Source organism: Xenopus laevis, chromosome 6S (genome assembly GCF_017654675.1).
Source record: "Xenopus laevis strain J_2021 chromosome 6S, Xenopus_laevis_v10.1, whole genome shotgun sequence".
Lineage (NCBI taxonomy): Eukaryota > Metazoa > Chordata > Amphibia > Anura > Pipidae > Xenopus > Xenopus laevis.
This window is the reverse complement of record NC_054382.1, coordinates 95,263,280-95,281,102: the sequence shown is the minus strand read 5'-3', so window position 1 is coordinate 95,281,102 and position 17,823 is coordinate 95,263,280. Positions and strand designations below refer to the sequence as shown.

Sequence of the window (17,823 nt, the reverse complement as noted above, 5' to 3'; positions counted from 1 at the left end):
TTAAAGGGCTAATAGTAATATTTCTGGCCAGGATGTGGAGGTTTGGGGAGCGAAATGAATACTGTCATGAGCTTTGCTCTTTGGTGCACAGAAAACATATATTGCAGCTTCCTCCGGGTCGCATCACTGGCGGGAGATAACATTACCTTTCTGCCAAGGACCTATTCTGTATCATTTGCCTGCATGAAAATAATGTTGTGCTAATAAAATACTGTCAAACCAGAGGGCCTCCAGCTTTTAACAACAGAAGGGGGTTTAGGAGTTGTAGTTTCAACACAAGCCATAGGGGCAAATTCACTAAAGGATGAATTTTCGCATCGCCAGTGAATGCTCCGCCAAACTTTGTGCAACTTTGCCAGGCATAAATTCACGCTAATTCACTAAAATGCGAAGTTGCGTCTCATAGTAAGTAAGGTTGCAAAAAGACACATGTCCATCAAGTTCAACCTTTTAGTTTTTTGTTTTTTTTTATCTGCCTAACTGCTAGTTGATCCAGAGGAAGGCAAAAAAAACCCATCTGAAGCCTCTCCAATTTGCCTCAGAGGGGAAAAAATTCCTTCCTGACTCCAAAATGGCAATTGGACTAGTCAGTTTCCTATCCATGTGCAAACGACTTCATTAAGCCCAACAGACCTTAGTTTAGAAAGCAGTCGTTTGTGGGGCACAGTATCAAACGCTTTGGCAAAATCCAAATAGATCACATCTACTGCCCCCCCACTGTCCAGCATCTTACTTACTTTATCAAAAAAAGCAATCAAATTTGTCTGACATGACCTATTCTTCATAAAGCCATGCTGATTGCTGCTCATAATGCCATTCACTAGGACAAAATTTTGATTGTGATCCCTTAACAAGCCTTCAAATAATTTGCCCACCACAGATGTCAAATTTACTGGCCTATAATTGCCAGGCTGAAATCGTAATCCCTTTTTAAATATAGGAATAAAATCAGCTTTTCTCCATTCCATAGGCACCATACCAGATGAAAGCGAATCTGAGAAAATCAGAAATAGGGGCTGGTCTAAAACTGAACTAAGCTCTCTTAGAACCTTGGGGGTGTATGCCATCAGGCCCTGGAGCCTTGTTTACATAAAAAAAATTTTTATCAGCAGCCGAACGCTGGTGAAGTGAAGTTTCACTTGCGTTAATTTGTCAGAGCAAGCATTTCTTAGCGACCTTTCTCTAGAGTTCAATTCTGCCTAGTGAAACTTTGTTAGTACTCTTACGCTTAGGTAAATTTGAATAGGGCGGGTACATATACAGTAGGTCATATAGACGTCTTTAGACATGAGCCCACCCTAAAACAAATGTCACATGCCCCTCGAATGGTTCGAAAAAAATGTTAACATAAAAATCTTTAATAGTTAGAATTTTTTAAGGCAATCCCGCTTTAAAATATGAAAAAATAATATTGACATAAGATTGAGGAGGATGTTGCTTCATATTATCAGTTCGCCTGGTCTAAGGTGGTGAAGGAAACTCTGGCGAAAGAGGTAATGTTCTGTAAGATTCACACTTAAGTGAAGAGTAATGTTGGCTCGCCTGAGCGAAAATTCGCCTGGCAATAGGGCAAGAAACTGCGATAGCGACTAGCAAATTGTCCTCTACGCCTGTTGGTAAATTGGTGAGGTACCTGCGGATGAGATTTCTTGCAAACAGGGCTGGATTTACATAGCGGGTACCCCTAGGTCCACTGCCATTCATCACCCCTGTCCCCTCCCTCCCCTTCATTTGTGCAGATGCACAAATTTTCCTCATCAGGTCAGGAGCACTGGCAATGGAAATTTAAAAAAATTATTGAATCTCATGATCAGCCACAGAGCTTCTGAACGAATGCTGGCGTGGTTGGTTTCATGCCTCCCCCTAAAATCCTGCCACCCTAGGCCTGGGCCTTGGTGGACTTTCCACAAATTTTTCAATAGCGACGGCCACTTCACACTTTAGTAAATCTGCCCTTGTGTGTCTAATTTTTCAGCCTACTGTTTTTATTATGTTTAAATGCCTCACTTCAGGCTGCAGCAGTTTTGAAAGTGTCTAAGCATTGCGGGTGTGTCAAGCACAACGATACAAGAACACATTTTTATATTTCTGGTAGCTCAGGTTTTCTAGCTCAACTTTTCTACAGATCCTTGGTGAACGAATAATTGCAAGTTAAATTGCTTCTTCAAATGTTAGCACCGTCCAGAGCAGGATGTGAGAGTTTGCGAAAGAATAATGTAATGTATTCTGATGTAAGGATGCCAGCATCAATAGGCGTAGCAATGAGAACAAGGAAGGTCTTCATAATGGGTAAATACAATGCCTAATTACTGAGAACTGTGGGAGGCAGTTTAACTTGGGCAGTGCAGCTGGTGCTAGGTCTTACAGGTTGCCATTGCATAGCAATGAAGAATGTTGTGGTACCTTTAAGTGCCGGTGCTTGTGTACTGTGGAAGGGATTTTGCTGAGGTGAAGAATTAGAGGAGGAACAGGGGGAGGGAGGGCTAGCCATGGGAGACGTGTACTGACGGAGCCGCTGCATAGGTTATTGCTTGTGGAAACATGATGCACAGCTGACTGGAGGAGACATCACCAACAAATTAAAGTAACATCACTTCCCAGGAGAAAGGTACCATTTGTGTGCTTGCCTTCCAGGGTTAGCCGGTGGTGCATGTAAATAGCTGCAAGTGCCGGTGTTTTGTGCAGATATGTGAAGGTTGCCAAGCTGAGCTTTTACCTTTCTATTCATATCATAGTCTCTTGTCATGTTTGTAATGGAATTTTAATGCATGTTCAGATAAGAGACAAGGCTAAACTTATCTAATGCTGTAAATCAAGGCATTTATTATGTTTGGGGTTGCTGGGAATTATTTTTTTTTTTCATGCATTTTTTTGCTACAGCATTTGCATGCATAACAGACTTATTTAGATGCAGATGCTGTGGGATAATACACCATCTTGGAACCTTGAATATTTTATGTAGGCCCAGGGCTGTTCACTAGTCGCTTGCCTTACCTTGCTAGTATGAAGGATTTTAGCCAAGATCAGCAATAATTAGAAATCTCTTGAGATTAGCTTTGCCTCGCACACGTGCCAGTGCTCTCCTATCCTTGAAGCTTGGGTTATCCCTAACACTGGGCACAGAGTAATGCTTGGCGTCTTGTAATGGAAACTTTATACTGCTGGAATCCAAACGTCTTTTATTATTCCCACATCCCAGTTGATGGCACAGTGCCCTCCATTACACTAAACAGTGACTGACTTAAAGGGGTGGTTCAACTTTCAGTTAACTTTTAGTATGTTATAGAATGGCCAATTCTAAGCAACGTTTCAATTGGTCTTCATTATTTATTTTTTATAATTTTATAATTATTTGCCATTTTCTTCTGACTCTTTGCAGCTTTCAAATGAGCGTCGCTGACCCCATCTAAAAAACAAATGCTCTGTAAGGCTACAAATGTATTATTATTGCTACTTTTTATTACTCTTCTCTCTATTCAGGCCCTCTCCTATTCATATTCCAGTCTTTTATTCAAATCAATGCATGGTTGCTAAGGTAATTTGGACCCGAGCTACCAGATTGCTTATAATGCAAATTGAAGAGCTGCTGAATAAAAAGCTAAATAACTCAAAATCCCTAAATAATAAAAACCAATTGCAAATTGTCTCAGAATATCCCTCTCTACACCATACTAAGGAGCTGATTCACTAAGGGTCGAATATCGAGGGTTAATTAACCCTCGATATTCGACTAGGAATTGAAATCCTTCGACTTCGAATATCGAAGTCGAAGGATTTAGCGCAGATAATTTGATTGAATGATCGAACGATTAAATCCTTCGAATCGAACGCTTCGAAGGATTCAAATCCAACGATCGAAGGAATATCCTTCGATCAAAAAAAGTTAGCCAAGCCTATGGGGACCTTCCCCATAGGCTAACATTGACTTCGGTAGCTTTTAGATACCGAACTAGGGGGTCGAAGTTTTTTTTAAAGAGACAGTACTTCGACTATCGAATGGTCGAATAGTCAAACGATTTTTACTCCGAATCCTTCGATTCGAAGTCATAGTCGAAGGTCGAAGTAGCCCATTCGATGGTCGAAGTAGCCCAAAAAAACCTTTGAAATTCTAAGTTTTTTTACTTCGAATCCTTCACTCGAAGTTAGTGAATCGGCAGTTTGAGATAACAGTTATTTCAAAGGTGAACCACCCCTTTAAGGTTTATTTTGGACTGATTTATAATAAATAGGAACTTATCATTGATACTTATGGTGGTACACCACGATTACATCATTATTTGTAGAAACAAAATGATTTGTTGTTCAACTTAAGTTTTATAACTTTATAATTGTGGTGTTGGAAGAATGCCTTATACAGTCTTGCCACAGGTATATGTAAGTTCTAATAAGTACATAATGTGGATAAAAATCCTTGGGATGTTAGGTTTGACTGTGATATCTATGCTTGTAAAATGTCTGCCTATCAGTGCAGTAGAATCATCTGGAAAACTATAATCACATTTGCTTTCCTGGAAGTGTGTTAATTTGTCTCATAAAGTAGCAGCTCTTTTATGGTAAAAGTTTTAGCTTCACACCACTGGTCAGTGTCTTATTTGAAACCCAATGTTTACATTAATGCAGGGTTGATCCCTTAAGTGGATTAATTAGCAGTCATTAAGAGAAACGAGCAAGGCAACACAATAACAGTGAAACCTCAATTTGACATATCCTGATTTTACGTTTTCCCGCATTTTTACCATTTTTTTGTGGGTCCACCATTATATCATGTATAATGCATTTTGCTGATGTTATGTTTTCCCAAATGTTATACCTTTATTTTCTGGTCCCCTAAAAACTGTAAAATGGGGGCTTGACTTTGACTGTACTTTTATATAATTTATTTAAATAATTGATATATTTAGGAACTGCAAACTGTCCACTACTTAAAGGAACAGTAACGTCAAAAAATAAATGTGTTTTAAAGTAATGAAAATATAATGCAGTGTTGCCCTGCACTGGTAAAACTGCTGTGTTTGCTTAAGAAACACTACTATTGTTTATATAAATAAGCTGCTGTGTAGCAATGGGGGCAGCCATTCAAAGGAGAAAAGGCTCAGGTTACACAGCAGATAGCAGATAAGCTCTGTCTGTCTAATGGTGTGATCTGTTATCCACTATTTAACCTGTGCCATATAGCCGTTTTTCAATTTCCGCCATTGCTCCACAGCAGCTTGTTTATATGAACTATTGTAGTGTTTCTGAACCAAACAGATCAGTTTTACCAGTGCAGGGCACCAGTACATGATATTTTCATTACTTTAAAATACTTGAATGTTTTGGTGTTATTGGTCCTTTAAAAGAAGCCACTGGCCTTGCATTTTTATATGGTCAGATTAATAGCCTGATGCAGCATTTAAATGGTTTCTGTACATCAGACATTAAGGGGCAAATTTACTTAAGGTCGACTATCGACTGTTAAATCCTTCGACTTCGAATATCGAAGTCGAAGGATTTCGCGCTATTCGCTCAATCGGTCGATCGAAGGAAAAATCGTTCGATCAAACGATTAAATCCTTCGTACCGTTCGATTCGAAGGATTTTAATCCATCAATCGAATTATTTTTCTTCGACCAAAAAATACTTAGAAAGCCTATGGGGACCTTCCCCATAGGCTAACATTGACTTTGGTAGGTTTTAGGTGGCAAACTAGGGGTTCAAAGTTTTTTTTTTAAAGAGACAGTACTTCTACTATTGAATGGTCGAATAGTCGAACGATTTTTAGTTTGAATCGTTCGATTCGAAGTTGAAGTCGTAGTCGAAGGTCGAAGTAGCCAAAAAAAACATTCGAAATTCGAATTTTTTTGTATTCATTACTTCACTCGAGCTAAGTAAATGGGCCCCTAAATGTACCTCCTAGTATAAAGTATAAGGATACATCTCTGGTGAGCTCCATGACCATAGCCATGTGGCTAAAAGGAAGGGAATTCTAATATCCTCATATTTTACAACATAGGGCACGTTGTATTTTTTTTCTTAGAATACAAAGTTTTAGTGAGTCATATGACATCACTGTCCACCAATTTATAAGGTCGGATTTAGTTTTTTTTCTGAGCATTGAGGTACCAACACCAATAGCAACAAAAAGTCAAAAGAGTCCTTCTTGGGCCTAGTACTGTACATGTACTGGCTACTTGGCTCTACAATTGTTAGACATATAGGGGTAAATTTATCAAAGAGTGAAGTTCCGCCACTTCATTTCTATGGGATTTTGAAAGGCGTATTTATCAATGGGTGAAAGTGGAAGTTCACCCTTTGATAAATACGCCTATAAAAATCCCATAGAAATGAATGGAGAGTGGCGGAATTTCACTCTAGTGGCGGAACTTCACTATTAACTTCACTCTTTGATAAATATACCCCATATTTGTTGATAACCCTATGTATTGTTATACTGTACGTATTGGTCATGATAAAGAAATTATATCTCATCCTACTCACTAGACAATATTTACATTTACATTAATGCAACACTATAGCTGACAATACAAACTGGTGACAGTGGTATTGTGTATTGTGAGGCAATGTTTTTGAGGGTAGACCTGCAACATACCTGACAAAGTATGGATGTGATAATAGGTGAAAATATATTTTACACCAAATCAGTCTTAGCAGGTATCCATGATGTGACTGAATTAATTTTCGATTTTCATGTACTCTAACTTGGCTTTAACCGTTGTTGTCACTGTGGTAATAGACTGCTTGCGATAAATCCCCCACAGTTAGGAGTTCTTTTAGAGAGTGTATGTGTACATTAACTACACAGCCTTCTTGCTCCTTGTGGCACACTCTTTATACAGTCCTACTCATTATCCGGTGTCTAATTGTGTTACTGGATCTATTGCAGCTACTTTGGATTATCTTTCAGTGCAGAATAGCAAGCAGCTGTATATTGTTACCGTAGGATCGGTATGGTTTGTTGTTGCACCATTTGCAGTAGCCATTAAAAGGGTTGTTCTGCTATGTTCTTAAATTCTGCTATGTTGTAAATGTTCTTGTGCATTTATATATCAGGGATTGTATCAAATAACGTGCCATTACAGCTGAGTTGTTTAGAAGACAGAAGTAGCTACTGTCTAAAAAGAAATAGGTTTGTTATGGTTTTTTTGCCAACTATCATGTATTTTGTGCTGTAGGCCCAAAGATAATGTAACAATTCGTAACATGAATAATTTGAGGTTTCAGAATTATTTTTCAGTGTTTTTTCGCTATTGGAACAATGCAGAATCGTTTTTACAGATTTGTTAGGTCCCTGTCAAAACGCTTTCAAAAGAAAAAACACTGGCTTTATGCCAGTCACTTTAGCTCTTGATAAGTATAAAAAAAGGTGGTCTGGCTAAAACTGAATTTAATATATGATATATATTGCCCTATAGGTAAGGAATTTGAAACTAGAACACGAACAAGAGAAAAATACGATCTTATCCGGGGCAAAGCAAACACTGGCTACAGAGCACCACTAGTTGGAAAAGTCATTTGTTAAAGAAACACCTCCCCTTCACACAATTCTCAGGTATGATGAGATCTATGATGCTGTTTCAGGTAAGGATACAGGATCTACCGCAAAAACAATGGCATTTTATTTATTAGGCTAGACAAATTTCCGGCATTATTTTTGACAGCCAACTAGATAGTTAATTATGGTTGACAAAAAGACAACAGCATCACTAACCTACCTTAGGCAAAAAACGTAAAAGAAATCACTCTGCCCTCTTGAACTAAAGACATTATGTGAATATATTAACCTGTTAATTTTTCTGCACACACAGCAGTGCAGAACTCTCTCTGCTAGACATGCAGAACTGCTACCAAATTTCCTCAAAATACTTGGGGTATTTCTAGCAGAATTTGCTTTTACAGCAGCTGAGGAATTTGTTTTGGTCTCCTACCTTTGAGAGAACCCTTGTTTACACTGTACTGAACAATCAGATAAGGGTCATTTATAAAGATGGGTCAGATTTGCACCTGGACAGTAACCCATGGCATCAAATCTGATGTATACTTTCAGTGTTCTACCTGCAGCTTGTTGAGAAAAGCTGATTACTGATTGGTAAATACAAGATTCTGCCCAGGTGCCAATTTGCCCAGTGTTTATAAATGAGCCCCATGAAGTGTGAAAGGTTATAACTCCCATCCATTTACTCTCTCTTTGTACAGGTCATGCGTATATGTATGGTGGTATCTAGTGCCAGGCATGCCTTCATGTACATTCCCTATCTGCTCCTAGAAAGTTGTCTGTACAGGATAACTGTACATGAAACTGTCATGTACAGGATAGATACAAAGTGGTCATTCATTTAAAGTGATAGAATGCTGATGTGTATAACCAACTGAAACAAGCCCGATTTACTTTTAGGGGCCTATTTACTATGCTGTGTAAAACAAAATTCAATGAAAAAAATGTTGCAAAAAGCTGTTTAAAATAGAGGGTGTGTTGGAATAGCCACTGTTATTTTACACTGCTTCAGACCTGTGTAAGTAAGTTCTGGCAGAAGTCACTGTAAGGATAGCAGCTGCTATCCTAAACAAACAGAGAGAGCTTCTAGAGCTGTTTACTCAGGTATGGTAAAGCATTCTACAGAATAAATAGTGTTATAGCTTGCACTTAGGGATGGGCACATTTTTTGCCTTGTTTCGCCGCAAAAATGACGCCAATAGACTTGTATGGCGTTGTTCGTCAAAAAAAAGAAAAGACACGCGTCAAAAAAAATTTTGCGACAACATTTTTTTGACACCCATAGACTTTAATGGGCGTCGGCGACATTTCACCGGCGGCAAATTCTTGGCGAAACAAAACGGGTCAAATTTGCCCATCCCTACTGTTGCACTATTTAGCTAATCTATTGACAAACTGCTTCGGTACCTTTCCTTCTCCTTTATGCAGGCATAATGTTAATGTCAACTGTAGATCAACTTTCTTCATATTTGTAACCAGTTAAATAGGATTGAAAACTGCCAAACTTGTTACTACTTGTACTGGCAAAGTCCTGTGTTTAGAATTCTTGCACACAAATTTTGAGGTCAGCGCACCTGGAACTATTGTCACATGTGGATATATGTGACTTTATTGTGCTGAAGAAGCAGTACCGTAACTAGAGGGGGACGGGCCCTGGTGCATGACGCGCAGCCGGGCCCCCAACCCCCCTCTGTACGGCCCGAATTGCAGGGATTTTAGTGGCGTGCAGCGCTGCCGGAGGGCCCTGAGGGGGTGCGGGCCCTGGTCCGCTAGCACCCCCTGCTCCCCCGGTAGTTCCGTCACTGTCTGTATTTTTTCTTTTTTAATCAAATCAGTCAGCCTAGACTACCTTCTTTTTATACACAGATTGTAGAGGTGTTTATTCTAGATTGTGCCTTAGTAGACAAATTCTGCCTTGGACATCTCTGCTTAAAGAAAAGTAGAGCAAAATGGAAGCATTCATGCAACTTAGTATATACCCAAAGGAATGTGCAAAGTTTGCATCGCTGGAAACTCACTTTACCTGCAAAGATACAAACAAAAAATGTGCCTGATAGTGAATCTACATACCTAATCTTTTAGTAGCTTTTTATACTTGTATGTATACAAATTGGAATCTCCACTGTGCAAGGACTGATAATAATGATGTTTAATGTATTTAAAGTGCTCCAGATTATGTTGCTTCTCAATGGATGAAAAGTAACCATTAGCACAATACTGAATACAATTTGCACAGTTATAATATGTTTAAAGAGACAGTAACACAAAAAGAAGTGTTTTAAAAGGAATGACAATATAATGTACAGTTGACCGGCACTGGGAAAACTGGTGTATTTGTTTTAGAAACACTAAACAAGCTGCTATGTAGCCATGGAGGGGGGGGGGCTGCCATTCAAGCACAGGATACACAGTAGATATCAGAGAAGTTCTGAAGAATCTCATTGTATTCTACAGGGCTTATCTGTTATCTGCTGTGTATCCTGTGCCTTTTCTCCTTTTTCAGCTTTGAATGGCTGTCCCCATGGATATACATCAGCTTGTTTATATAAACTATAGTAGAGTTTCTGAAGCAAATACACCAGTTTTACCAGTCTGGACCAACAGTACCATATATTTTCATTACTTTAAAAGACTTTTATTTTTTGGTGTTACTGTTCCTTAAAAAGAAAGCAAGACAGATTGGGGTTCAATATCACCCAGCAGTCATTGCTTGTGTTATCTGCTGTATTTATACAGCAGTTTGCATAGAAATTATTAAAAAGGAAACTTGTTCACAAGCTTATAAATGCCTATACAGTATGTATAAGTATGCCAAACTGTATATTAATTTATTTATATTTTGGGTTTGTTGTTATATTTATCCACCAAAGAAAAGACTTGGCAAACATACTGTTGTGAATAATTTTTCTTATTACAGAGTGAGCAGTCTATATTTTAATCCATTTTGTGCCAAACTTTATTGAGATACTGTGGCATCTCTGTAATAAAGGCATCAAGCCAAATTTCCGCTACTGTTGCGGTTTTATTGTTCTTTGTATTGGGCAAAAAGAACTCCAAGCAAAATTGGTGATATTCATTAAACATAATTAAATACCTCCAGTGAGCTACCGTTGGTGTCATTGTTGTAGGAATTATGTATGTTTGATATAGCAAGTACACTGTTTGCAAAATAAACATGGATTATTAAAAGAGGAACTGTTGCTATTATAAAATAAAATCAACAAACGGTCACTAATACATTTGGGGGCCGATTCATCAAGGGTCGAATATCGAGGGTTAATTAACCCTCGATATTCGACTAGGAACTAAAATCCTTCGACTTCGAATATCGAAGTCGAAGGATTTAGCGCAAATGCTGCGATCGAAGGATTATTCCTTCGATCGAACGATTAAATCCTTCGAATCGAACGATTAAATCCTTTGAATCGAACGATTCAAAGGATTTTAATCCAACGATCGAAGGAATATCCTTCGATCAAAAAAACGTAGGCAAGCCTATGGGGACCTTCCCCATAGGCTAACATTGACTTCGGTAGCTTTTAGCTGCCGAAGTAGGGGGTCGAAGTTTTTTTTAAAGAGGCAGTACTTCGACTATCGAATGGTCGAATAGTCGAACGATTTTTAGTTTGAATCCTTCGATTCGAAGTCGTAGTCGTAGTCGAAGGTCGAAGTAGCCCATTCGATGGTCGAAGTAGCCCAAAAAACACTTTGAAATTCGAAGTTTTTTTACTTCGAATCCTTCACTCGAGCTTGATGAATCGGCCCCTTGGTGTTATTATTTTTTTTCTTATAGTTGCATATATATATATATATATATATATATATTTTTTTTTTTTTTTTTTAAAGTATTTGTAAGTTCCCCACCGAATGTTTTCTTCTAACTTCTAAAGAAAGTCAGAGCAGAAGTATTCTCAAGTCATACCCTAAGCAAAACTACTATCATGGATTCTCAGTGTTTTATGCCCATAAAAATGTGACTTTTTCTCCTTAAACTACTATTGTTTCTGCTCATGGGCTGCTTTCTAAATGGCAGCATCAATGGCACACCGGCTTTGCACACTGTGTTTGTTTTAGACTCTGGATCAAAACACCCATAACAGGAGGGAGCGTCACTGTATGCTTTCAAGCTTTTGGTACTATTGTTTTGACTGCTAGAAAAGGGGACAAAATACCCCAAATTGCCCTGTGTACAGTTGCCCATATCAAAACGATACAGTTGAAACGATATATACCATCACTCATTATTTTTTAAGCAGCAGACATTATTGTTTTCCTGCAAGGCATGAAAAAAAGCCAAAACTGCCAGTGGGGAGAGTTAACATTGAATTTTGTGTTTAAAGCAGTCCATCCATACAACCCTATACTGCAAAACTAGATATGTCTTTTATTATATTAAAATACATTTTATAATATTTCTGCTTTTGCATTTACATGTCCCTAGCTGAAAGAGGCTCATCCGTTACTGGATAGAGCCTGGCAGTGGAACAAAATAAGCAGCTCGGGTTTCTGAGCTGAGTAAATGTGAGAAGATTGCCGTTGTTACAGTGAAGGTTAGAATTTGCAGTCTCATTAACACATTTTTGCTTCCTGTAGATTCCGACTCTGATCATTCCTAAAGCGGATTTGAAACTGTTACAAGTTCATCTCCAGACGGGAGTTTAAATTTGAGTTACAATCAGCAAGTCAGCATGTCTGAAGAAAAGAAACCCGGAGGAGGCGGCTCCACATCTAATGGCATTAAAAAGCACAGGTGAGCCATGGCTGGACCAAGCCTGCTACCGAGGAGCTCTAATGCAGTTCTTAAAGGGGGGGTTCACCTTAAAGTTAATTTCTAGTATGTTATAGAATGGCCAGATCTAAGCAGTTTTTCAATTGGTCTTCGTTATGTATTTTTTTTATAGTTTTTGAATTATTTACCTTCTTCTTATGACACTAAAAAACAAATGTATTGTTACTGCTACTTGTTATTACTCATTTTTCTATTCAGGCCTCTCCTTATCATATCCCAGTCTCTAATTCAAATTAGTGCATGGTTGCTAGAATAATTTGGACTCTAGCAACCAGAATGCTGAAATTGCTGAAACTAGAGAGCTGCTGATAAAAAGCTAAATAATGCAAAAACCACAAATGATAAAATATTAAAATCAATTGCAAATTGTGTCAGAATATCACTCTCTACATCATACTAAAAGTTATTTCAAAGGTGGACAACCCCTTTAAGGGCTTATGTATGTTCAGAGCTATCATTTTTAGTCATTTGTTGTATTATTTGTATTTACTGTACCTTGCAGTTTATGGAAAGGGACAGTTTGCTGTTTACATTTACATGCATAATGTTGGAGTTTTTCCCCTGCATTATTTAATGGCCAGTCTCTATTTGCCCCATTCATGCAACAGTTCATATCTTTTGAAAAGAAATCAGAGGACAGGAACCACTTCGATCCTTTTGTAAGCACTATATGATAACATCATGGGGCAGATTTACCTAGGGTCGAATATGGAGGGTTAATTAACCCTCGATATTCGACCGTCGAAGTAAAATCCTTCAACTTCGAATATCGAAGTTGAAGGATTTTGTGATATTCCTTCGATCGAACGATCGAAGGAACAATCGTTCGACTGAACGAACAATTAAATCCTTTGAATCAAACGATTCGAAGGATTTTAATCCATTGATCGAAGGATATTCCTTCGATCAGAAAACTGTTAGGAAGCCTATGAGAACCTTCCCCATAGGCTAACATTGGCCTCGGTAGGTTTTAGGTGCGAACTAGGGGGTCGAAGAATTTTTTAAAGAGACAGTACTTCGACTATCGAATGGTCGAATGGTCGAATAGTCGAACGATTTTTAGTTTAAAATCGTTCGATTCAAAGTCGAAGTCGATGGTCGAAGTAGCCCATTCGATGGTCGAAGTAGCCAAAAAAAAACATTCGAAATTCGAACTATTTTTCCTCTATTCCGTCACTCGAACTAAGTAAATGGGCCCCCATATGTAGGCAACACTTTGAATTTTTCAGATCTAGAATAAGTAATACGTAATAATCATACGTCAGGTAATTCCTCCAACTGTAAGTCCATTGCATTATTGTTCTATATTATGGTATTTAAGGGACCTCGCAGAAACCACTCTGTTCTCTCTCCCCATTCCTTTTCTCTATGCAAATATTTCATGCTATTAAATAAATGTTAGAACTACTTATCTCTCTTGATATGTTAAAATTCAAATAAAAAACAATTAGAAAAAAGAAATCAGAGAAAGAAAATGTCAGGGAAGCTGTAATTGTTGCCAGTGGAATTCCTTTTCTTCAGTACTTCTTCCTCAAAGCTTTACTAGCACTTTGTGCCTGGAGAGCTCCACTTATTACAAACATCAGAAACTGTCAGCTATGTTTAGTAATTAAGTGAGAGAGATGTGAAATAGGTGCCCAGAGCTGTGTGCCACTCTCCTGTGCTGAGCTTGCCTCATGAACTTGCTTACGGAACAAATTCATCTTCCCTTAAATAGCACACAGCATATTCAGTGTAAGTGAAATAACTGAAAGGTGGATAGAAGTCTATCGGATTTGTTGTATTGTCAAATTCCTAAACGTCCACAGGATTCCAGTCCCACTTAATGGTGTAAAATATGTTCAGTGTGACATTCAAAGGCTCCTGTGTCTATTCATACATTTTTTATAATATCATTGTGATCTCTATATCAGCACAGTCCTATAGACATTTCGGATTTTTGTGGGTTTGGTAGTTTTTTAGATTTTTTAATTGATGGGATTGTAGTGTTGCATTCTGTCTTGTTCTTAATTGTGAATGTGCGTGGATTTCCTTGTTACTACCAGCTCATTCTGCATTTAATCCATTTAATTGGATTTGTTATTTGCTGTAGTTAATCCTAAAATTGTACGAGGAAATGCTAACCTGGAATTATATTTTATGTTTATGTACCGCATGTAAAGAATAAAATGTAGCTATATGTTTATATATTGTATAATATACAGGCATGCAATCAGGAGACCAGCTATCAAGGATGCTCTGAATTAGGAGAAGTTTTTTTTTTACCATACAGTCAATTTTTAGCAAATAATTTACAATTTTAATAATTAATCCTTTTCTCACTGTAATAATAAAGCAGTACCTTGTACGTAATGGTAACTAAGTTGCATGAATCCATATTAGTGGCAAAACAATCCTATTGGTTTATTTAATGTTTAAATTATTTTTAGTCAACTTAAGGTATGATGTTCTAAGTTATGGAAAAACTCCTTACCCAGAAAACCAGAGGTCCCAAGCATTTTGGATAATAGATCACATACTTGTGTTCCATGATAAACCCATGGGCTAACATCAACTGGCAGCTCATATAGTCATTCTCTTTGAAATGTGCATATAAAGTAGCTTGATGGGGGTTTCAATAAATTAAACTCTTGACAGTAAAATTGACTTATGGATTTGCTTGTTTACAATATTTTGTTCTATTTAATTGAACCTTCCTTCCTTTTAATTAAACATTATTTATTTATGTAGCTCCTATTGCTTTTTAGTTTCCAGTCACTTGATCCCTTCGTTGCTTCTGTAGATGGAATAACAAGTTCCGCAGCCAGCTCAGAGAATACTGTTCACATTTGTTTTAAGGCTCAGTCTTTAGCATAGTCATCTTGTGTTAGATTCAAATATAGAGAAGTCCCATTCTCGGCTGGTATATTTTCTTCTAAATAAGACCCTGAGAGCAACAAGAGAAGCATGTGGCATGTACTCTGATCTGGTGACATGAAATGTACTCCACCATTCTCCATGATTTAAGAACTGCTTGAAACACGGAAATAACATTTGGGGTCAGTAATATTGATTCACTTTTACAGTGCTGTTAGCTAAAGGCAAAACATTGAAACTTGTGCCACACACACCACTACATGTATAACTCTCACCCAAAAAAATGTGTTAAAGGAGAAGGAAAGCTGTCTAAGCAATTTATTGCCAACGATTAGCCACAGTAGTGCAAGCTATAACACCATATTTATTCTGCAAAATGCTTTACCATACCTGAGTAAACAGCTCTAGAAGCTCTCTCTGTTTGTTTAGGACAGCAGCTGCCATATTAGCTTAATGTGACATCACTTCCTGCCTGAGTCTCTCCCTGCTCACTCATAGCTCTGGAAGGAGCAGGAAGGAGGGGAAAGGGATGGGGAGAGGGAGAGAGGAGCCAACTGAGCATGCTGAAGCCCAAGCCCTGGAGGTTTAAGCTGAAAACAGGAAGTCTGATACAGAAGCCCATGTGTACATAATAAGGGAAATAAATGCAGTGTTTCTTTTGATTCAAAGCAACGTTACTTTGAGGGTTTTCTGGTGTATTTATATAGATCTTTTTGATAAAACTTACTTAATGTTAGCCTTTCCTTCTCCTTTAAATACAAAATATTATTTTTATTTAGAATCAAGTTCCAGTTGTTCATTGTGGATTCCAAGTAATCCTTGATTAACTTCTTGAATACCAAAATTAAATATTTAAAACTGATGGATGATACATGATATCATTTTGCTGGTGACCAACCTAATATCCTCTAGCAGCTGCCAATGATTTAAAAAAAGGCATATTTATTTCATGGAATCCAATCCACAATACAGGTATGGGACCTGTTATCCAAAATGTTCAGGGCTTTCCAGATAACGAATCTTTCCGTAATTTGGATCTTCATTCCTTAAGTCTGCTAGAAAATCATGCAAACATTACATAAACCCAATAGACTGATTTTGCTTGCAATAAGGATTAATAATATCTTGGTTTGGATCTTTTTTTTAAAAATCTGGATTATTTGGATAAAATGAAGTCTATAGGATTCTATAATTCGGAGCTCTCTAGATAACGGTTTTTCGAATAATCAATCCCTTACCTGTAGTATACAGAAATTAAAGTAAAAGTCATATAGGTGAATGTTAAAGGAGAAACAAACCCTTAATAAAGAAAACCCTACCCCCAACCCTACATAGACCCCCCCCCCGCCTAGCTGCCACCCTTGGCAAATGCCACTAAGTCTTTACTTACCCCTCCGTGCAGATTCTGTCCAGCGGAGTTCACGGGTGCTATCTTCAGCTGCTTCGTTAATCTTCGGAATGAGAATGGCGCTTCAACAATTTTTGCGAGTTTCGCTTTGAGTCCCAGTCCCGACCTGGTAGGGGGGTAGGGTTTTTTTTAATAAGGGTTTGTTTCTCGTTTAAGGTCATGGTGCACTTGCCCCAGTCCTTACAGCTTAGGGAGCAGCTACTGAAATTTCTACATAAACAGGCAGACACACACACAGTAAAATCCATTTAGAGATATAATAGGAAAAAAAGCCTTATGCATTTTGTGCCTAGGATTAATTCTCCATATTTACACACAAAACGTGTAAGGCTTTTTTTAAAAAAAAAATTTAAATACATTCTTCTGCATTCATGAAGTCATGTGTTTCAATGTGTCTATATGTACTATATAGTGTGCCCCTATATAGTACAATTTTCAGTACATATTTATTTCATACCAAAAGAAAATTATAAAAAATTGGTGCAAATTTAACCTAATCATTTTAAAAATAAGGCAGGGTTGCCCTTTGATACTTTTTCTGTTTGTAAATGCTCTGGAGTGCAGCCACATAAACATATCATGGCAATTTTATGCTGGAATTGACACCAAAATTATTAATACAGGCCTATATTATGAATTTGTAGTTCAGTCACAATTACGCTGAAAATATGGGAAAAACTGCTGCATTCTGGATAAAAAAAACTTGGCAAATTGTGTCTGAAATTGCTCACTAAACATAGCTCTACTGGTCTGCAGCACTGGGATGCACACATAGCAGTGTGGTTACTCTGGTTGCTGCTTCTGTGAGGCTCTTTAACAGTGACTGTATTTCATAAATCATTTCCTTCTTCAAACAATGTGGGGTAATAACAATACTCTTTCCCAGCTATGGGTCTTTAGTCCTGACCCAAAGTTGTTGCCATAAAGGCCTGATATGAACTGATCAGTATGGGTGCATGTTAACACTCACTGTCTGCTTTTACTAGGGATGCACCGAATCCACTATTTTGGATTCGGCCGAACCCTCGAAACCTTTGGGAAAGATTCAGCCGAATACCGAACCAAATCCAAATCCTAATTTGCATATGCAAATTAGGGGTGTGAAGGGGAAAACATTTTCTACTTCCTTGTTTTGTTACAAAAAGTCACTTGATTTCCCTCCCTGCCCCTAATTCGCATATGCAAATTAGGATTCGGTTCAGCAGGACAGAAGGATTTGGCCGAACCCGAATCCTGCTGAAAAAGCCAGAATCCTGGCCGAAACGAATCTTGGATTCA

The 17,823-nt window shown here is 37.9% G+C and overlaps 1 protein-coding gene across 5 annotated transcripts in view; it reads left to right on the top strand.

The window, feature by feature from the left end:
* The first annotated feature begins 2,363 nt into the window (after positions 1–2,363).
* LOC108719724 (oxysterol-binding protein-related protein 1-like) overlaps positions 2,364–17,823 on the top strand; it is a 41,635-nt gene continuing 26,175 nt past the window's right edge. The window contains exons 1-3 of one of the 5 annotated variants that reach the window (XM_041567850.1): positions 2,364–2,608; positions 7,413–7,549; positions 12,086–12,242. In XM_041567850.1, coding sequence (XP_041423784.1) covers positions 12,181–12,242 — 62 coding nt within the window. In that variant the 5' untranslated portion in view covers positions 2,364–2,608; positions 7,413–7,549; positions 12,086–12,180. Of the gene's footprint in view, positions 2,609–7,412; positions 7,579–12,085; positions 12,243–17,823 lie in introns of all 5 variants that reach the window. The other 4 variants (XM_041567851.1, XM_041567848.1, XM_041567852.1 and 1 more) reach the window with 4 other exon arrangements.